Source organism: Lissotriton vulgaris, chromosome 3_1 (assembly GCF_964263255.1).
Source record: "Lissotriton vulgaris chromosome 3_1, aLisVul1.2, whole genome shotgun sequence".
Taxonomy (NCBI): domain Eukaryota; kingdom Metazoa; phylum Chordata; class Amphibia; order Caudata; family Salamandridae; genus Lissotriton; species Lissotriton vulgaris.
In genome coordinates, this window is record NC_141689.1 from 1,957,724,914 (window position 1) to 1,957,748,311 (window position 23,398).

Consider the following 23,398-nt stretch of genomic DNA (forward strand, 5'->3'; position numbering starts at 1 on the left):
TAGGTTGTTGCTGTCTCGGAGAGTGCAGTGGGAGATCAGGTCTGATAGGTGTTCCGTGAACGAGGTGGTGTTGCCTGGGAGGTGGTACAGGAGGTGACAGTGTAATAGATTGTTGTTAGTGGTTTTGATGTTGGCGGTTAGGCATTCGAAGGAGTTGTAGTTGAAGGTATCAACTTCGGACACTGACAGGGTGTTGTTGTGAATGATTGCCAGGCCTCCGCCTTTTTGGTCTTTTCTATCTTTGTTGATGATAAAGAAGCCCTAGGGTACGAGCATATCCATGATAGGAGTCGTTGAGCCAGGTCTCGTGATGAAGGCTATATCTATGTCGTGGTTAAGGATGGATTCTGCTAGCTCTGTAGCATGTTTCGTGGCAGATCTGCAGTTTATGATCATGCAGTTAGTATGGGGAGTCTCTTTTTTTGGTTCCGTTGTTAGGGAAGCAGTCAGGATGTTGATAAGGGAAGCTGGGGGCCTGGGGGGTCTCAGGAATGAGTGCTCACTTCTGAATCCGGTTATCACCTGAATTGTGGATTGCAGGATGTGAGTGGAGGGGGAGGTGTATGATGAGGCCAGCTCAATCGCTTCCTCAGAGGACATGGCTTCTGTAGTTCTATACGGTCTCTGGGCAGGGATCGAGAGTGGGCAGGAGGACTGGCTGGGGAGCGGGTCTTTGGAAAGTCTGGGGTGTGTGGGGAAGGGGGAGATGGGAGTAGAATGAGAGTTTAAGGGGGGATTATGGAGTGCCGCGAGGTTGGTGCTCCGATTCAGCCTGTTGGAATAGTTGAGCAGTCAGGGGCATGAAGGCGAATTCCGAGGCTCGCGGCGGGACGAGACTCACCTGAGCCTACTTCAGGATGTCCCCAGAGTGGATGTGAACGAGAGTTATCTTGTGGGCAGTCCTTGCAGAGCCTCCATTTTATGGTCAGGTAATGTGGAGCGACAGAACAGCTTGCGCTCCCTCTTCACAGCCGATTCTTCCGATGGCTACGAGGGAGGAACGGTCCGTGTCCGGGGCCGTCAGTGCTCTCGTCGGTACTCCTGCGGTTCAGAAAAGGGGTTGAGGCAGCAGTTGTCATCCAGAAGGTGTTGCGACGGTGAGCCTCGTCTACTCAGTCTCGATTCAGGCTTATCCTGGTCGGGGTTTGCTCCAGTGAGTACTTGATCTTTGTTTCAGGGGATGGTGGGAGTCAATAAGGGTTATTCCTTCATTGATGTTGGTCTTTCCCCGGAGCTCGATTTCGGTGCTCCCTCCCTGCGGTCATCAAATCGGAATGTATCCTCCTCCGCAGCGCCCCATTTGAGCAGGTCAATGCATTGGATTGCCATAGTGTCAGGAATATACGTCATTGCATTTCTGTTTTTTCTCTCTTCAATGCTACAGAGCATCGGCAAAGAACAACGTTTATAGGTCAGAAAGATGAGACCTATTGGCTTTGCCAGTGCTTGTTATAGGAGAGCTGCTACCAGGCTCTCAGTTTTCTTGGCAATCATGTTTTCTTTCACAGTACTCGATTTCTTACAGGTATGCACTTTTACATGTGCCAGAATTGTATGTTAGTGATTCCGTTTTACCTTCTTTGCCTTGCTAAAGACAGACCAATTCTATGCAGACCTTCTCTTCCAGTGATCTCTTCCCACCTCCAGGAGGTTCCCAAAGGAAGCCAGATCCAAAGCAGCCTTATGTCATGTGGTCGCGGTGAACTGGTACCCTGCAGTTACCTTGGTGGACATGACCTGGCCGGGAAAAAGAGAATCAGCTGATGGTTGACTAAGCACGTTTTTAGGTTTTTAGGTTTCGCCTGGCGTCCACTGCGCAGCAATGTTCGCACCGGCGAAATCTTTTGTTTAGCAGTACGGGGCTTTGTCCCGCCTGTCTCTTCCATTGGCTAGCTCCATAAATGGAGGCTAGCCATTGGAAGAGAGATCTGTCCGATATTCTCCGAGCAGATTCGTGGGTTTTTCTCTGCATGTTTTGGCCATTTTAGACGTGTGTTTTGCAGGGGTGGGTTGCGCGATTTCAGTTTCCTTGATTTTCTAGCAGGTAAGCAGCATTTTGTACTTCCGTGGCTTGTCTTTGTTTTCTGGTTGTTTACTTTGTAGGTCTTGTCCGTGTCCTGTCGTCTGTGTACTGTTGTTCGTGTCTGTTGTCTTTGTTTTTGTCATCTGGGTGTCCTGCGGTCTCGGTTTGTTGTTGTGCCTGTCCCCCCTTCCCTCTGCCCGCAGCTCTCCTCCCCGCAGCTCTTCTCCGTCCCACTCTCGCTAACGATAACGTCAAACAATTGCCCCAGGGAGCCCACAGCCTGAAAACCTCGTCTCACCTACTCCCCAACCCCGCTTTCTTCATAGAACAGTCCAATTCTCCTTAACCCAATGCCCCGTTGAGTAGGTTCCCTTTTGTAACGCCGAAAGCCTTCTATTACAACCCCAGTCAGTCCACTTATGGCGTTCGCTTTTCCGATCCTCAAATGGCCACAAAGTCCTGCTCCCTTCACGGACCTCACCGAGTCAGTCACCTCGTGCCCAACTCCTCACACAATGCCACGTATGCCGCTCTTATAGATCACCAGCCTCTGTCTATTGCAGAGTCTTTATTCTCCTATCACAAAGCCCCGTCCCGCTCTCGCGGCATGGTAAGCATCCAATGAACTAGCCCATAAAACAGCGTACTCACCGTCACAGTTACTCCCCATGCTTGAAGCTGCTCCTCGAGGCTGGCTGTTTCTGCGGCCGCAATAACAAGAAAAAACGTTTTTTAATGAACTGCATTTGTAACACGTTGCCAGGACTTCAACCCCGCTTCTATTTTTGGGCAGTTTTAAATAACGCGAAAGTAGGTATTGGAGTGCTTTACATGAGCACCAACTACATTACACAAGTACATTAGGTAATGTTATTCTTTCTGTGCTTGGCATTTCTGAAGTAGCGTCCAAACCTGGGCCTGTGTTGTTCCTGGATCCAAAGCACAGTGGTATGCAGTAGTGTACGAGGTTGTTATTCCTCCACTATAGTTGTACGCCGTCTTCTTCCCAGTTCAGTGGTATTTGTCCCTCGCAGTTACAATTGCAGCCTCTCTCGTGTAGTCAGGACATAATGTTTCTACTTCTGAGGTTTCATTTAGCTATTTAAGGTATTCTGGGAGTTGTTTTCATTTGAGTGGCAGGCCGGATACCAATGGTTTGTTCAGAATAGCCAAGCACTGGAAACATGGCTGTGCTTGCTTCCCTGCCTCCTAGCTGTGCTTGCTTCCCTGCCCCCTGGCTGTGCTTGCTTCCCTGCCGCCTGGCTGTGCTTGCTTCCCTGCCCCCTGGCTGTGCTTGCTTCCCTGCCCCCTGGCTGTGCTTGCTTCCCTGCCCGTGCTTGCTTCCCTGCCCCCTGGCTGTGCTTGCTTCCCCGCCCCCTGGCTGTGCTTGCTCCCCCGCCCCCTGGTTCCCCTTCCCCTGGCTGTGCTTGCTCCCCTGCAACCTGGCTGTGCTTGCTTCCCTGCCCCCTCGCTGTGCTTGCTCTCCTGAGTGTGTGTGTGGCTCTGGGTGGGTGTGTGTGGGTCTGGTGTGTGTGTGTGTGTGGCTCTGGGTGTGTGTGTGTGTGTGTGTGTGGCTCTGGGTGTGTGTGTGTGTGTGTGTGTGGCTCTGGGTGTGTGTGTGTGTGTGGCTCTGGGTGTGCGTGTGTGTGGCTCTGGGTGTGTGTGTGGCTCTGGGTATGTGTGTGTGTGTGTGTGTGTGTGGCTCTGGGTGTGTGTGTGTGGCTCTGGGTGTGTTTGTGTGTGTGGCTGGCTCTGGGTGTGTGTGTGTGGCACTGGGTGTGTGCGTGTGGCTCTGGGTGTGTGTGTGTGGTAGTAATTGCTGTCTGCTGAGCTCGTCCGTAGGGTACAATAGGTCTCACATTTGCGAGAGATTAAGCTAATGGCAATGTAAATGACAATGCCATTTATTTATCTGTTTTCAAAACCAACACATAAATACAAATTTTTTCATTTACAATGCCAATAGCCCTAACTTTTCCAAAGGCGAAACCGTTGCATTGTAAATGCTTGTTTGAGATCGTTTTGCAAATTTATTGGGGTAGCAAAAGTGACATCAGATCCCCTTTTACATCGCATGAAGCCAAGCATAACATTTGACCCGCCATGCCAAAACAAAACACATTTTAAAGCTGTTTCTGTTTATTTCCAGGCTGTGACTTGCTGATAAACAGTGTATGATAAAAGGCACAATCAACGTGCTGGCAACTACCAAAAACTGAAAAAAGCTACACATATTTGTGTAAAAAAAAAAGTCTGGTTAGGCTTACTCCAGGGTTATAAAGCTGTCCTCATGGGTATTAAAGGCAGCAAAGGGCACCTGTTACCACCCTACCAAGCCATATGTACCTGACCAGGGCTGCTCTCTTCCATCTTTACCAATGTACATGTGTCTCCCGTCAAATACATTCACAATTCTTATAGAGAGAAGTTAAATGTCATCCCTGACATGCGCCCCCCCCGCACTGATGAAGAGGTGGGCACATAGCAAGCACCACCTGTGGACCCCTTGTTGAAGGGCGTCAGATGAGTGGGTGTCCTCCTCCAAGTACGTACGTTTAGCCTGAAACGAATCCACTACCAACTGTGAGTATAACACTCCAGTAATACACACTGAAAATGAAGCTACCAGTCTAGTACATATAGATTTATTTTGAAATTCCAGTTTCTGTTTGAACTGTTTATAAATCAGAATCTCCTCACAATATTTGGGGAATTTGACTTGTATTGAAAAAATATTAAGAATTTTGGGTTTGCTTAGTTCTAGTGATCGCCGCACTGTTCTAGGCTGGCCCCGGTTACACTTCGTTTACTTTGAATATGCATGCTTTTATTGGGTTTAACAGGTGCATCGAAAACACAGAGGAGCTGCCGTTTGCTGCATGCTCGCATTATTAGTAAAGCAGGCATTAAGTTATTATGGGCTACTAAAGCATGGGCTAAATAAAAATACAATATTGTAGCACAAGACGTAACCTTCTGTAAATATCTGATTTTCCAGCGTGTACCCTCGCATTGCAAAACGTTGTAAGATCTCAAATTATTAAATGAGTTAATGCGCAATCTGAATTTATTATTTTATTGAAACATAGTTGGTGTCTGTTTCCTTTGCCGCCTCGAATATCATTCACATACCTTGATCAAATTTAAAAAGCTATTTATAAATATGTCCTTTTTGATTCTGTCCTATTTTGTTTCTCTCGGTGTTTGTTGCATTTTTCTCTTTCTCACGTTGTCACACAATGGGTCAGATCATGTAAAGCGAGGACTCAAAGTGCTAATTTTAGGCGTGGTCTCTGCCACAGTTCTGGACTGACATATGTCTTAACCAGGCGAATACCTGGAGAAGCTGTATTTTCGACAATAGACAGTGGTAAATGGTTGTTTGTCACTACATCTTTTAAAAAAATGTGTTCCATTTGGCCGGAAGTATAGCTGTATTTGCTGATCTTTCGAAATAAATTACAGAGTTCAGTGGAAAACAACACAGTGGCAAAAATCACAACAAAATAATAAAAGAATAAAAACATAGGAGTGCAGCATACCCACCACAATACAACAATAACGCAATATGCATCACAAAACACACAAGCACAAAAGCCATCACAATGCATCACAACCATAACAAAATGAAGCACAACAAATAAACATTCTCGATCATATAGTTGTAAAATAAATTGTTTCCCTTTGTCTAGCATCTCTTCTCCAGCACAATAAACAGATTATAATAAACTACACCAGTCTACAAGTAAACAGATCACAGTAAACTGGATGTGCCCCAGAGAGCACTTGAAACCTGCCCCATCGGTTGACATATGCGGGGTCACTAGATATCGATGGCTCAGGAGAGCCAAATTATGTGGCAGGAGTGACCGAATTTTTTGTGGAGGAATGGCAAATTTTAAGGCAAATTATGCTCTGCATTGTGTGAAAAAAGAAACATTATAAATCACATGCTACTAAATGTTTAGTTCTCAAGTGGAGACAGCTTTAGGTGTCTTGTTAGCTAGGGACTTTCATTCCTCCCTATACATTAGTCTGTTCAAGTGTGTAGGAAGCCGACTCGGTATACACTATACCAAAAATCGGTATAATGTGCACAGAGTCCAGGTAGACCCCAAAGGTATGGCAGAGGTTAAAGTTGATAACAACTTACTCTCAATTTAGTGGTAGCTGGGCTGAGCAGTTAGGCTTATCAGAGGGTAGTTTGGTGCACATACTCATCCAAGGCAGAACCCCACACTTAAGACTGACTCTAGGTCAATGTTTGCATAAAATTATTACTTTAGTTACTTTTATTTCTAGAAACTAAGTTGAACTCAGCTACAAGTAAGTATGTTTATGCAATACATTCAAATTACTGGCAATAGATTTGTATAGCATCAGTCAGTACTGTGCATGTGCAAGAAATGCTTTATAGTCTAGAAAATTCTTTTGTGCTTGTCAATCAGAAACTACAATACTAGGTACACTGGGTAAGGGTCAGTTTACAGTAGGTAATGCAACACCAGCTGCACTGGTGTGACCAGTTGCAGGGTTCGCCGAGCCCAAGGCTAGTCAATGGAGACTGGAGGCACCTAAAGAGGTGCGTGGTTCAGTATCTACCATACTGGCAGTGATGGTCACTCTCCCGGTCAGCGGAGCGCAATAGAGGTGAATGAGATTCAGTAGACTGCTAACACTGGTACTGTTGTGGTCGCTGTCAGCGGGTCACCGTAGATCGGAGGGAGGCACTACCAACTCAGCAGTCGCAGTCGTGGGGATGGAGATGCGCTGGGGATGAAGGAGTTCCATCGAGGCTGGACCATCTCGGAGAGGCTACGGCCAAGTAGGATGGGCAGAAGGAACTGACCGGGCCATTTGCAGGAGGGTACAGGCTCTCAGGAATGGGGCTGGGACCAGCTTGGGTTAATGATCCACTGGGTCATGTAGGCAGGTCAGCTGTTGTGCTTTCTTCTGGCAGGGGAGGGTCACATCAACACAATTTTTTTGGGAGGTATCTGGGGTTTCTTGGAGGCCTAGCAGGGTTTCTGGAAGGACAGCTGGTCCAGTGCCGAACCAGCCACAGGTGGCAGGGTTCTTATCGGGTTCTTTCTCTAGCGGTTCAGTTCCTGGTCCAGCAGCAGTATTCTTCCGTCTTCTTCTTTGGTCCGTTCAATCTTAGGAACAAGGTTCAAGGGAGCCCTTAAATACTACATTTAAGGGTGTTACCGATGTTGGGGGGTGGGTGGGAGCAGTAGCCAATTGCCACTGTCCCCTAGGGTGACTACACCCTTTGGGTGCCCCCTCCCTTTGGGGAGAGGGGCACATTCCTGCTCCTATTGGGCCTAATTCTTCAATTCAAGATAGAGAATTTCTAAGAGAAGGGCTCACCTCGCCTCCTGGCAACCCTAGGGGTGTTGTGCCAGTTTGAGGTAGTCACTCCCACTCTGCTTACTAATTTTTCCACCTGACCTGCCGCCAAAAGTGGGGCCTAGACATTGGGATGGGCATCTTCACTTGTTGGAGCTGCCCAAATCAGGACATCACAAGGTGATAGCCTTCTAGGCTCACCGCCAAGTGTTAATGTTCCTGCAAGGGGGAGACGTGGAGCACCTTCACCCAGAGCAGGCTTTGTTACTGACCTCCAAGAGCACAAAGGCTCTCACCCCCTGAGGTCAGAAACATGTCTGGTGGTGGCTGGCTCACAGGGACCAGTCCGCCAACACACTAGAAGTTGGTAGTTATGCAGGGGAATCTTTAAGATGCCCTCGGTGCATTTTATAATAAATCAAACACTGGCATCAGTGTGGGTTTATCATGCTGAGAAGTTTGGTACCAAACACCTCAGTCTTTGGTAATGCCACCATGGAGCTGTGGAGTACGTGCTGACAATCTCCCAGCCCATGTACTCAAAATTGCTTCACTACACTTACAATGTCTGTGAACGGCACAGATACTGTAGGGGCATATCGCTTGTACAGCTGTGTCCCCTCACCTGTAATATAGTACATCCTACCTTAGGGCTGTGAAGCCTGCTAGAGGGGTGACTTGTCTATGCCACAGGCAGTGTTGTATAGGCATGGCACCCGGGGTGCCATGTCGACTCACTTAGTTAAACCACAGCACAAAGTCTGCAATGGCAGTGAGTATGTGTTTTGTTATGGGTCCTATAGGGTGGCACAATACATGCTGCAGCCCTAAGGGCCACCCTCTGATCACAAGACTCTTGGTACCACTAGTACCTTTAACAAAGGACTTATATGTGGGCCAGAGGTGTGCCAATTGTGGAAACAATGGTACAGTTTAGGGAAAGAACACAGGACCTCGGAACCTGATTGGCAGGGAGTGCCCATTCACAGTGTAGGGGGGAGGGGGGTTTACTGCAATAGAAACCCACTTTCCTTCAAAGTGTCATTCAGGTTTGTCTCCGCCTCCCCTCATTGTTACATCCTGAGCATGGGTCAGCCTACTTCATCCATTGGTTGTCTTGAACTGTGAATGATGACATTTTGCTTGATCACACCTGCACATCTGCGTGAAAAGAAGTGCACTGCAGTGCCCAGGTTAGCATGCCAGGGCTGCTGGGTCACTACTTTATTTTTATATTTTGTATATTTTTGCTCATCTGTTTTGCCTATGTTTGAAAATAAAATTCATTAAAAACTGATGCTTGCCAAGGCCAGGCTTACTGGATTTGCCTACGCTTGTTTCTTGCTGGAGTCAAAAGCCCTCCCCTGTCCTTGAATTGCAAGTATTTACACCATGTAGGTGATATGTTCACGTATTTGGTACCTGAACATGGCAATCAACACTGAAAGATTAGCAGTTATTTTTTATAAAGTGTCTGCCTTGACAGTGCCCACCTTTTTCACAGTTTTAATAGTAATTTTGCTCTTGAGTTTCATGCAGTTTGTTTAGTAAAAATCTGCAAGTGATGGCGGAGTACATGGCAAGAGCTGCAAATGCTTACATGAGCAGAAAGTGACGAGGAACCACGTGATTCTAGTGGCCCTGGTTCAAAGTTTAAATTAAATTAAGTGCAAATACGCACGGAATGGAAATTTGGCCACAGAACATGTTAGGGTTTTCTTTTTGTGTCTATCACTGTTTTAACACTTCTACTGCTTCCCTGTAAATAAAGTCCTATTTTTCAATGATCTTATAAAGCTGACTGGAGGTTCAGTTTATGTAGTCAGTCTTGATGGCTCAACTTCACTCCTTCTGGAGACTTGTGTGCTCTGGAGGGAGTCATTTGGTTATCCAATTGTAGAGTATTAGCATTCACTCACAACTTCATCCACATTACCTTTCCATTCTCTTTGACTTGCTCGCTTTCTCTATTTAGGTATTTTGGGAGCCCTGATGAGAATCCAGCTTATCAATAAATATTTTCTCATCTGTGTATCATCAGAAATTTCTTCCACCCTGTTTAGAAGGGCAATCCAGTACTAAATATGGGCTTGGTTTGTAGTAGTTTAAAGTAAGGCTGCAATGAGTAACTAGATGTCCGGAGCTGGTTGGGGTGAAATACGCTAAGGAGGCATGTTACGGGCGGACGCGCATAGGAAACATATCTCTGCCTTTTCACTCAAGGTTTATCTCCCTTGCTCGCCTGGTTTCTGTTTTCCATCTCCCACCACCCTTCCATCAATAGCTCAGTATCATGATCCTAGCGTTGCTTATACTCGCTGCATAGGGAAGCTGCTCTCTGGTAAAGATAACTAAAGATATGTAGTCACTTCTGTCCTTCGAAATACCTCTCAACAGTGCAAGATTCTTCTAGTCAACAACAGTGTTGTCTGAGCCTCCCCTCTTTCCTGGCGTTTGCCTCGTCCACTGAGGCTCTTCACCAGGGACTCTGGGCCACCTCTAGCCTCTTGTTAGTCTGCTCTATACCAACCAGGTTTAATGAAAGGCTCCTCCCACTTTAACCCCCAGCAACTCATGTTAGAGGGCTACGGCGAAAGTAATGACGGTGGTCTCCCTAGTCAAAGCCTTTCCTTATTTCGGAGGCAAGTGAGATGAACTTTCTAGAAGGCACACAGTACGAAGTAGCGCATCTACCACTGTTTCTACTTCATTGCCTCCGGATACCAGATGGATACTTGGGCTTTATGGGAAATTAAAGAGGGAAATTGATTTCTTTTGGGTGACCAATTGTCAGCTCGCGATTTTTGTGCAGCGCCCTAATTTCCTTTGACAGTGTGCTCCATATTTATTTACTCTCTCAACGTCTATTTCAATGTTCTCTGGATTGAATCTGTGGTCCTAGAGTGAGCTGAAGGTCCCGATAAATCCACCACAGGAGAGGTTCCCTAGGTGTGATTCTTACAGGCGCCTCCTTTATTCCTAATGAACGAGCGCCGCTGTGCATAGCAGTTATTCCACTCTGTGCTTATGGTTAGGCTGGGTTGTGCGCGGTTTACTGAGAAGCAGTTATTATTCAATCTACTTGGCTTCGCACCCCTTTTTGCCTGCATTCATTTGTTGGAGATGACTTTACTTGTGCTTAATGTGGAATCGGCACAGAGAACTAGAAGCACTTTCGGCTACACAAATGGAAGGGTAGTATCTCGCCACATTCATGTAGGCTTCTGTGCACAGCAAGTCACTACAGAACCAATCCCCACCTTTCAAAAGTTCTTTTATCAAATAAAAGTCCTATTTGTTCAGAGAACTCACAACTTGAAATCCTCTCGTCACTGAGTTATGAGTTATCCATAGGCTACTGTGGTGACTAAAAGGTCAGAAAGATCCGGGGTTTTCAGGAAAACATCACCTCAGCTTCCAGCCATGCTTCAAATTCAGGTTTTCAGCTTAGATTGGATATTCAGCTTGTCTTAATATTGCCCCTAACACCCCAGCACTTCCAACCAATCCTCACAACTGTCTTGACCCCTGTCTTCCTTCTGGCCACTGTACCACTAGACTTGGGTCAAACTGGGTGTCGCACGTCTTTTACATAAATAAAGATAAAATATCTGCTTGCATACAACAGTAGATTGCTATGAATATTAAATATTATAAAACCACAAAGGTGATTCTGTTTGACATTATTGCTTTGAGTGTCTAGTATTACTTCACCCGCTGTGCACTATGTTTAAAGTTATACCCTTTGTGTTCCAGGAAGAACCACCTGCCAAACATCATGTTCCAAAAGAGGATGGAAACCTTCCACCAGCCAAAAGGGATAGATTAGAGCCTGTCGTACCTTGGCCACACGTGGAAGGAATGGAGGTGAACCTTGAAGATATTCGAAGGAAGAATAAGGTAAAGGCTGAGCAGGAGAATCCAGAGGCCAAAGCCAATCAACAGAATATCATGCAGCGCCAGTACCTCACGTTCAAACCCCAAAAGCATGTCTATCGTGATCCAGAATTAACAGTGGGAGTGTTGGGTAACCTGGAACCCAAAGAACCCGAGGCCCTAGGAGTTGTGGGCGGTCCCGGAGAGGAGGCCAAGAAATTTGTTTTGGGGCCAGAGTACAAGGACGCTATTCAGAACAGCATCAAAGAGTTTGGTTTTAACATGGTAGCAAGTGATATGATCTCACTGGATCGAACCATTAGTGACCTGCGGCAACCAGAGTAAGTAGATGCATATATTGTTAATATCATGTGTGACGTTTAATTTTCCAGCATATTATGGTGATTTAAAATTGTAGCAAATGTACTTGAACTGATCAGTTTGCCTCCACTATCTTGTTAAGTCATCCTCTCTAATTATTTTTTTGCTTACTCTTTATTCTCTCCTTAATATTTTCGTCAATCCCGTTCCATTTGTTTGGTATTTTTTGTACTGAGAGTTTAACTATTAAAACTGCAAGACTTGATTGTTCATAATAGCAGATTATACATGCAGAAATAGATTAGGCGTCATTCACTGCCTACTACAACTCAGGTAAAAACACAATGCAGATGTGGCATGCTTAAATGAACATTTCCAGTTTCCTCTAGCTTTTCCAACAACATCCCATTTTTCCAAAACATGTGTGGAACTGTAAAGGGAAGTGTTTGATACATTATTATGTAATGACTAAGATGAGACCTCCTTGTGAAGAAGTATCTGCTCGCCTTAATGAAGCCTTATCACATTCAGCTAATGAGAAGGTTAAGCCTGCTCCGCCTTCCGACCCAATACTCTGTGCCTTTACTTACCTCTCCAGCCGCCCTCTAGAGCCACTTTCACCACAAAGTAGCCCAGAAGCTACTGGACTGGGGCTCTAGTATCTGGTCTTACACCCAAGAGCTGGTGGTTCGACACAGACCACCCTCTGGCATTGGCAGCATCAATGTAGGATTTGGGTAGTGGATCCAATGGATATTTTGGGCATATTTTGGTTTCGTTGCAGGTACTCCGGGAGATATGTAGGACACTGGTCTGCAGGAGATCGGAATTCCAGGTCTTGTGTGTAACGTCATTTTTATTAAGCTTAATCACTTTTTCAAAACAAAACTCTAGCTGTGTCAATAACCCGTATTAGAGCAACATCTCTTCAAAAAATAATATTTTTGCCAGCATTGCTTTGTACAACACATATCGTTTTTTTACTATAAAAGCTTCCCCCACACTAATATCAAAAGAGGGATAATGGGGGACAGGGAACAAGGAAAGAGTAATCTGAACATCATAACACTTCAAAATTCAAAATACCTACATCAACCAGTCTCCTAAGGCTAAAAAAGGAAGCATCAATTTATCCAGCCAATGCACGTACGTTTCAATGATTAGTCCCAAAATGCAATTCAAGTCTCTTTTTGTGTTGCCTCTCTGGGTTTCCCCTGATCGTCTAAAATGGCTGTGGCTGCGTCCACCTGGGTAAACACCGGCAGTGACCCCTCTCAGTTTCGCATGAAGCTAAAGTGCTGCCTGGTGCTCCTAATCAATCAGCTGATTTTTAATGCTTTGCGGATCTTATGTCCTGTTTTGCGTTCAGATGCTGTAATGAAAAAAAAAGCTATACATATGCACCCTTCATCTATGCCTCTTTCTGTGACCTGGTGAAACACAGGACCCTTTCACGTTCTGAGGTTGAGCTTAGCTCAGCAATTACCCCTGGATTCAAAGCCTCTCCTCATGATGTTAGTTTCAAGCCTACAGTTCTTGAGAACAGCAAGTGCTAGAAGGAGTGTTTAGGTAGAGCCTCCCTCTCGAGAAAACTCTGGATTATCAGGGTGATGGATTCTGTGCCACCACCCTGCATAGTACTTCTTAATTTCTTGCAATTTTCCTGATCTTTGTTCTAGCGACTCTGTCTGAGTCTTAAAGTGGGTTCATGTGGACACTATACATTCATGAATCATTTGGGTGAGTCTTTCCGCCTCTTCTAGCCCTACCAGCAAGAATTTCACTTTGTTTTCTTCAGGAGACCCTGTGTGTATCAGTGTGGATGGATTGCATTGAAGGTACTTAACATAGGCAGGATTTGCAGTTCTCCTACTGAACTGTTGTTACAGCATTCTTTTAGCCCGCCACCTGGTTCTGCACCCATGTATTCTCGTCCATAAGTGGCCCCTGGGATAAATAATTCAGCTTTCCTCCTCCATTACCAGCTCTTAACTTCTTTGGGAGACATTGCAGCAGTGAAACTAGGCAGGGACAAGCAGTGTAACAACATTTTTCGGGTTGCAGCCGAAGGCATTCTGGCTCGCTCTGGAGTCTACACAATTTGGCAGTCATACAGTGGGGTCCTTTCATTAAACCTGCTCCGGCCTGGGAGCCTGTGGTTCCTGTGTGCTTCCCCTCTTTTACCTTCTATGCCACAGGCCTCACTGACAGGCATAGTGAGATTGTGCGGATGTGGTCTTCCAAGCGCACTCTGGGTGGTGTCCACAATCCCTCTACTGTAGTTATTACGGGGCAATTTAGGCTCCCTACATGCCATCCGGTAGCCCTCACAATTTGAAAAGTTGGGCTGGCTGGCGCCTCAAGAAAAGGGGGAGCCAAGTCCTCAGCCTCTCATAGGTCAGATACTTCATTTCCAGACTCCTGGTGATCTAAACTACTACCATGCACCGCACTGAACGCGGAGAAACTTCGTCTGCCCACCTGTCTGTGACCGACTTCTAGGGGCACATAAGTCTCAGTGTCGCCAGAACTCCGTAAAGGAATGCCCACACAGTAGGTAGCCTTGCCTTCCCTCCTTTTCCACTTCCAGTGTGTTATTTTCAGAAGGGCAAGAATGTCTTTGGTTTAGCTTGCATATGACTGCTATAATAAGAGGCATCAAAGTTCTGATTATGAGAGCACGGAATAGCATGTCCATGTTTTTGTGTCTGCATGAGAAATGTTCAGGTTTTCATAAACATGTTTTTGACCCCTTGGGTGCTCATGCCGGCTCCACGCCGTCATGAGTCACGGGCGACGTGTGCCCAGCCACCCATTAGCCTAAAATTGGCGGCGCAGGAAAGGGGTTAGTTTCGGTGTCGTTGTTTCTGAAGACCTAAGGAAATTGATTTGCACCCCTGCATGCATTTTTCTGTGCTATTTGTTGGTTCTACCTTGTCTTATTTTCTTTGATATTGAGGAGGGGTGTTATTGAGGAGATTATTTATTTATTTTATTTATTTAAGAAGTTTTATAAAGCGCTAGCTCCACCTGGGGGTATCATAGCGCTTAACATAAAAAATATTTTGGGAAACCAGAACATTTGATATAAATGAAGCATTCATACATGGTGGACTAAAAGAGTCAATTTAGCAATATAGACAATAACAGTATAACCGTACATAAGGGTAGGTTCAGTGGTCAGAATAACGCAGGAGGGGATTAAGTATGTGAGAAAGAGTGGGAGGGGAAATGTTAGATTTTTTTGAGATGCCGGAGTTTGAAGAGTGCTCCTTTTGCCGAGTTTTTTATAAGGGTATTGAGCGCTAGCTTACTGTTGATGGTGATGCCAAGAGATTTAACTGATTCGGCGAGGGAGAGAGAGCAGTCTAAGGGCATTAAGGTCAGCGATCCATGCTTGAATGGCGAGAGGGTTGTTTTTAGGAGAGAAGAGAATGATTTCAGTTTTGTTTGGATTAAGTTTGAGATGGTTGGTGAAGAAACAGGTTTGAATCTTGGTAAGGCAGTGTTGAGGTGTAAGATATCAGAGTGGGATTTGATTTTATAGTACAGGCGGGTGTCATCAGACTACTGGTGATAGTTAATTCCGGCTTGTTTAAGTATGACGTTCCTTCACTGTGAGGAATCTTTTTATTTAGTTCTCCATTTTGAGCCCTGTGTGTCATGAAAACCTTTGGACCTGCATAATATTTATTCGGCTTTTTATGATGGGATGTAAAGCAGTATTTCTTTAGAGTGTATTGAATATTTTTCATGCAAGTATTAGTTTTCTTTGTGTTATTTTTATTAACTCTTGGTTGAGCCTTTGTTCCAAAGTGGTGGAAGTTTGGTTAAGCTGTTGCCTGTGTGGTAGGAATACCTTTATTGAGTTATTACAAAGTCTCAGACACCAGGAAAGGCTGTGGGCTCTCATAGCAGCCAGGGTCGGACTTGGAACCAAAACCGGCCCTGGCAAACTGCTCAGCTGGCACCACCTGGGGTGAGGGGGGGGGGGGGGGGGTGCAGCCGAGCACTTTGCGAGGGCCTGTTTCGACCGATTTTGTTACAGTGGGCTGATATTTCCGACACCGGTGACAAAAACGGCCCCCAGGGGCCCAAAACAGGCCCCACCCTAGCAGCCCACCAGGGAAACGCCTGGTGCCCGCTAAGGCCAGTCCAGCCCTGACAGCAGTACGGGGTAGTGCACCCATTAAAAAAAAGAAACTGCATCGCGAGGCCCCAGAAAAAGCAAGGAAAACTTTACTGTGGCTCTCCACAGCTCAGCGGGTAAGCCAATACTATAATATTCACCACGCTATGGAAACTCAACCTATAATGCTTTGCGGGCCCTTTATTCAAAACACATTTTTACCTATAACTCAGCCTGCGGTGGTCCTAGTACAATGGGACCACCACCAAATCATGTAGCCTGGTGTGCTTTTCCAGTCCAAGTTATAATCACCTTAAGTTGGGGGAGGGGGGTCAAAAATAATCACCTTTCTTACTGAGTGATGAATTTTTTAATTCTCCCTCCCATAGCTCGAGCTTCTGCTCTACAGTGGGAAAAATGTGTGTATGTTACCTTTTTTAAGGCTTACATGGCCTAATGGATGTGTAATGCCTTGTTTGTGTGATGATGTTTCCTAGGGGGTGATTGTATCGTTGTGTAGCATTGCTTTTTATTATGCTGGTGAAAAAAGTGAATGTGTTCATTTGCTGTAGCATGTTTTCCTGCATTTACCAGTGCTTTTTCCGCTTGTTGCTTCTTTTATCATTTTCCCACTGGTAAAATACTGTTTGGAAACTGTTTTTTGAAGGTTTTACATTAGGTTTTTCCAACCAGTATGTCTTGACCTGTCAGTAGCTCTCCTGTGTGCACCCCAGCCTTTTAAATTTGAACAATTTGTCTGTTTAAATTAACATACGTATGACAAAATTATTTATTCAAAGATGAAAATGTGTGCATTTTCACAGCACATTAAGCTGATGTTTGGAGAAAAAAGGTTAAACTTCCAAAATTTATTTAAAGATGTTTTTTGAGTGATAAATCATAATAAATCATATGCTGAGACTTGAGGCACATGAAGTTTTCACTTACCATACGACTGGCAGCCGTCTGCTTTTCTTTGAAAATAGTGCAATAACAGGGGAAATCCCCTACTTCCACACTCTAGCCTTTATTTTTCTGTTTGTTCCTTTCATAATTTGCTGTATGTTCTTATGACTGTCTTTTGACTCTGGAGGGCACCCGATATAGCAATAGGCATTCATGAGTTTATTATAGGTATTGACATGAATGCTGGTGATGTGACAATACAACCATGATTCAACCAGACCACCTTATAACACCACGTAACATATTTACACTCCACATAATACCACTCAGCAACACCATTCACCTCCACCTAATTACACTCCACTCAATACCACATAAATGCACACCACATAAATCCACTCTATGCCACATAACAAACCACCTAAATAAACTCCACACCATACCACATAATTATACACTCAACATAATTTCACTCCATGCCACACAGTTCCATGCCACTCAATACAACTCCACAAAATTCCATCCAAGCCACATAATTCTGCACCAAACCACATAATTCAACTACACAACACAATTCCGCTACACATCACATATATCCAATTCACAGCGCCTAATTTCAAGTTGTGCTACAAAATTCAACACCACAAAAAACCACTCCAGTACATGCCACTCCACGACCCACATTACCACTCCACATTTTTACACTCCATAACACACAATACAACTCCACATAATTCCAATACACTCAATTCCACATAATTTATATCTACATAATTCCACTGCACATCATGCAAAATTTAACAGCACACCACATAATTACACTCTACTACATACCACCCCAAAATACCATTCCACATAATTAAACTCCATAACACACATTCCCACTCCACATAAATCCAGTCCACCCAATAACACTTAACTACTATCCACATAATTCTAAAACACACCATTCCACATAATTTCACAGCACACATTCACTCTTTACCACACAATTCCATGCCACACAATTACACAACTAACTAATCCAATCAAACCCACATAATTACTCTACACACCACATACAAGCACTCCATAACACATAGCTAAAAGAAATTGGGATTTACAGTACCAATAGCTCTAACTCAAACAAATGTGAGACTGATTCCATTTCCAATGCTTGTTATGTGACTGTGACTAGGAGATGTCTATGTCTAAGATTGGTGAGAACACTATATTTGCTGGGACCTTAAAGGATAGACTATTTTAAAGGTATTCTGGTGCCAGTACTGAATACAGTTACCTGCGTAACATTAGCCCCTCAGGCCCTGCGGGGTTTGGGCCAGCTCCCGGTGCCTCGCTTCCTCCAGCACTGTGCACTGGTGGCGAGCCCCTGGCCTGAGAGCTCCTTACTGGGTCCGGTGGAGGGGAGGGCCGCTCCATGTACTTTGCAGGGGGCCCCCTCAAGTTTTGTTACACCACTAACTGTTGACTGTGTTAATTCCAAAAGCGATGATTCATTTCCAATTTGTGTGTTGGCCTGCACTGATTACGGTTGGCTATGAGGATTCATAACTTTTAACTTTGGAAAGAGTGATAACATTAAAGGGTGGACCCTCAGCTTCGCAAAAATTGCAATCATACACTAGAGAGGGGTAACTCTATATGATGCTTGAATGTTTTATGTATCCTATGCGAGTGGGAGAATAGCACCCAGGTAAATTAGTGGGCGCACCACATTTGCTGGGATCTGTATCTTATTTCCAGATATGTATGGATCTCTCTGCTGACAAATCTATAATATATATGTATTATAGTGTCACCACCCACCTGTGGCTTGCTTCAGCCCTGAAGTACCCTACGGTGTTTGTTGACTGAACAAGCCATAAAAAAACCATATCAGAATAAGTTCTAAGTGTATGGTCGGTATTTAGCGTCCATGCTTAATAATCATTTTGCACAAAATTTTGATTGTTAACCGATAAATGCAGGGTTATATTAGGTCCTGAAGAAAGTCGATTGACCCTACGTGGACAGAAAAACGTCTGAAACATGTCCACCTTGTAGATGTCCTGGAACACCGCATCCAAAAGGCATCTGACTGTTTTTAATCTTTCCCCAGACCCTGTAGAATATAACCCATCATTAGAGGATCTAGAGGTATTTTTAACTCACTTTCACTCCCTGCACACCCACTCATAAGCGTTCCGCTTATAAATGCGCTGAGCCCACTCATACACGCTAGGTGCATGAGTGAGGGTCCAATGATGATGCAAGCCACAGGTGGTACCTGTGGATGAGCACTCTATAATAAATGTGTTTCTAGATATATATATATATATATTACCTACTGGCGGTCGCCAGTACGTAGTTATAGTTAGGACCTATTATCCATAGAAAATCTGCAACATTCTATTTGGAATAACTTTGGCACCGATTGACGAATCTTCGCGAAATTTTCAAAACTTTTGGCCAGCTCCGGTCCGCTCCTATCCTGAAAGTTTCACGGTGATTCATCAAGCCAAGAAAAAAGGGAGGTCCCAAAACGCGGTTTCCCCATGCAATTTCCCATAGGACCTTTAGCCTCAGCTACAGCCCGAACTGCTGAACGGAATTTCACCAAATTTGGCAAAGAGGTAGTCCTTGGTCCTTTGCGCTATATAAATACATTTACATTTACATGGTTCAGACTCGTGCCTTTTGCTTATTTGGTGTTAATCCGTTCAGTAGTTCCTGAGAAAATGACAGTGAAAAGCATTTATATATCTATGGGCGCGGTGGATCCGCGTGCCTATCCGCGTACACTAAGCGCAGCCTAGGCGCACCCTGCTGTGCACGAGCTGTATTTTAATTGGCTGTCAACACTCCAAATCAGGAAGTGTTGGCAGCCATCTTGTGCCTCGGTAGAACCGAGGGACAAGAAACCCCCCCAAAAAACGCAGCAAAACGTGAAAAGGGGGCAGGGTAGACACACCCTAACCTCCTAGGTCTGCTCAGGGGGTCCCACAAGGACCCCCAAGGCCAAATTTTTTTTTTTAAATTGCGGGATGGGCATTGGATCCGCGCATCCCGCGCTTCAAAGGTTATTAGCCCCCTAGGGGGCCAAATCCCGGGGGCATTTAAAAAAAAAGTGTGGGGGTTCCAATCCCCCTCACACTGCCCCGGGGACCGCCACCCCCCAGGGCTCTAACTTATTATATGCGGGGGCTCACGGGGCCCCTGCATCCCTGGGAACCGCCACCCCCTGGGGCTTGAAAACATTAACTGGAGGGCTCTGAAGCCCCCAGCCCCGGGGACCGCCACCCCCCGGTACTTGAAAATATGAACTGGGGGGGCTCTGAGGCCCCACAGCCACGGTGACTGCCACCCCCGGGGCTCTAATTTAATATATGCGGGGGGCTCGCAGGGCCCCCTCCGCATCCCGGGGGACCGCCACCCCCTGAGGCTTATTTAAAATGGGTGGGGGGCTCTCAGACCCCCCAGCCCTGGGGACCGCCACCCCCGGGGCTTCTTGAAAGTGTGGGAGGGGGGCCGCGCGGCCCCCCTCCTGGAGCCCAAGATGGCCCTGGGGACTGCCACCCCCTAGGGCTAGCTCCTGCAATGTCCCGGGGTGCCCACCCCCGGGACACTGCTGTTTGCAATAACAGGGTGGGACCCTGGCGGCTCCCACCCTGTCATTGCAAACTGCTTTCCTATTTGGAAGAGAGAGCAGGAAACCTGCTCTCTTTTCCAAATAGGAAAGCAGATTGCTTTTCCACAGGTGGAGCAGCATGTTAGCTGCTCCCCATGTGGAAAAGCAATGCTGGCTCCCGCAGGACACGGGGAGCCGGCTGGGACCGTGGGGGGATTGGGGACCCCCCCACGGTCCCCAACGAAGAGAGCCAGTCACGGGGGATAGGTAGTAGTGGCCCGGGAGGGGGGGGGGGCACGTGACCCCCCCTCCCTAAAAAAAAATAATAATATTTTTTTCAAAAGAAACAGCCCGGGGGTTTTGTGCACATGAAATGTCCTGCTAACTATAACACCCCTGAAACCTATGGTTTTTTCAGTGAATTTTAAAGGTTTTTGTAAATGCTAATTCCTAACTATAACATGTTTGAAACCTATGGTTTCTTCAGTGAAAAAAATAAATATATATATATATATACAGAACACCAAGTCCTGGCCACACCAAAATGCTGCTGCAAGCAATGCTTTCCAGGAACGGACCACCACTCAGGTGCTTTATTCCTCCATTTTCAACATGGCACGTTTTGACCGGGTCTCCCCGTCTTGATCACATGATATGCTTGAAATCCCGCGTTGTTTAAATATTCACAGACTCCATATTTTCACTCCAAACTATGATCATAAAAGACTGACTATAGGTATATAAAATACATGTTTGGAAGACATCCCTCATTACAAATTGCTCCTAATGTAAAAGAGATAATCAAAAGAACACTCCTTAATTTTTACATAGTATTGTTGTAAAATCAAAAACGTATAACTCTTACATACATGTGAAATGGAGGGCAAGTGCCCTAATCTATATTTAACACTGTCTGTCAAATTTCAGATCATCCTAGGGAAATGGTAACCAGAGCATTTAAACAAAAACCTAATTATCACCAAAGTGCAAATATGTATCAGTCAACTATAGATTTCCTAGTTAACAAGATACAATAAAAAATAAACCTAAAATAGGACTAGCGGATACAATAAGTCTCTCATATAAGTAGATGAAGTAAAGTGCAAGAAACAGCGAATATGCAAAACTATGCTATGTAGTGGGAACAGGAAATAGTGGAAGTAAACATTTTAAGTAGACATATGTATCCAGTGTGCATATTATTGGTTAATACCGGACCTCAAAACCACACAAATACCAGATAAAAACCAGTAAAGCCAGAAAACTAGTAAAACCAGTAAAAACCCCAGTAAAAGTGAAGCTAAAATCCAATAAATAAAAAACACATACACACCATACCATACAATACACATACATATTATTTAATTCGTTCCAAATACCCTAAAAAAAGTATTGCAATAAATTAAATTCATCTCATCATTAGCAGCCAAAAATTGATTTTTATACTTGATTTCATCAGTATCAACACAAGAATCAAATATATAGATATATAAATATAAATATACAATTGATAATATTTCTTAAAATGTCAGAGTCAGGGATTTTCATTTTTTACTCAAAATGTAACAAGTTATAAAACACTGTACAAATCCTCTCCTGTATTTAGTCCATTAGGCATCTTAGTATCTAACCGCATAATGCATTGACTCTCTAATTGGCGCAGTTTTTTCTCTCTGTTCCCGCCCTGATTGATTTGGTAACTGCGTCAATCACAAAATAACAAAGATCTTTAAGATTATTTTGATGCCCCAATTCAAAATGATGGGCGACCGGGTATGAAGGATCCGAATTTACAATCGCCCTCAGGTGCTGCAATATACGGTAAAAAATAGGGAGTTTTGTACTGCCAACATATTGAAGTTGACATGTGCATTCAAGCTCGTAAACTGCATGGCCAGTTTTACAAGAATAGTCCTTGAATACTGTGTGACGTAGAGTAAAAGGCATTCTTAAATTCCTGTTTGTTAATCCCAAACTTACAGGACCTGCACGTACTGCATTTGTAAAACCCCTTTCTATTTGTCAGCCAATTGCTCATACTACATACTTCCGGACTAGTTCTAACAAGAGCATCTCTCATAGAGGGAGCTCTTCTAAAAGTTATTGCCGGATAAGTTTCCAGTTCTGGAGCTAGGGTCATGTCTGTCTTCATAATGGGCCAATGCTTGTTAACAATCTTTCTGACTTTCTTTTCCTGACAACTCAATGTGGTGATTAATCTCATCACCGGTTTTGGTTTTACACTTGGTTGTACAGTTGTCAAGGCCTCAATACTGGTTTCTGGACAAGTAACGTGATCTTGCATTTTAACCAATGCAGATTGCAGGTCCTTAGAACAATAACCTCGAGCTTTAAATCTTTCCACTGATTCTGACAAACATTTTTCCAGATCTTCATTTTTGCTGCATATCCTTTTAATTCTTAAAACTTCCCTATAAGGGATACTTTTGATTAGGTGTCTAGGATGGGCACTGCTGGCATGTAATATAGAATTGCCAACAGTTGCCTTCCTATGCAATCTGGTATGTATGGTATTGTCTTCCACATCAAGAAATTCCACTTTCAAATTACTAACGTTGGCCATAAATTGTAGATATATATATATATATATATATATATATATATATATATATATATATATATATATATATATATATATATATATATATATATATATATATATATATATATATATATATATATATATATATATATATATATATATATATATATATATATCTTTGTCAGCAAAGAGTTCCATACATAACTGGAAATAATATACAGATCCCAGCAAATGTGGTGCGGGCACTAATTTACCTGGGTGCTATCCGCCCACTCGCTTGGGATACATCAAACATTCACGTACCATGTAGGGTTACCCGATATCCGTAGAGACCTAAATACTGAAATAAATAGGGAGTCTTTTGAGTTATTTTTATTCGGGTAAGTTGCTCTCAAGCAAAATAACTTATATCTGCATCTAAAATTGCAATATCTTATAACAGAATAACCTCAGATGAAGTAACGATAGTTAACTAGTTCTTCCTTATTAAAACTTTGGAACTTGTATGGCGGTCACCCGAAGGAACTTTTACAAAACACATTTAGTGAAAAAGCAATTTATGTAAGTCTGTACAGATTGACATAAATGCTTTTCCTGTGTGGCGTGCTATGAGTAAGGACGAAA

General features: G+C 44.3%; 1 protein-coding gene across 2 annotated transcripts in view; it reads left to right on the top strand.

The window, feature by feature from the left end:
• The window catches only part of GALNT7 (polypeptide N-acetylgalactosaminyltransferase 7), a 579,585-nt gene that overhangs the window by 180,247 nt on the left and 375,940 nt on the right, over positions 1 to 23,398 (top strand). For both annotated transcript variants that reach the window (XM_086962434.1, XM_086962435.1), the window contains exon 2: positions 11,129 to 11,589. In XM_086962434.1, the coding sequence (XP_086818560.1) occupies positions 11,129 to 11,589 (461 nt within the window). The remainder of the gene's footprint in view (positions 1 to 11,128; positions 11,590 to 23,398) is intronic.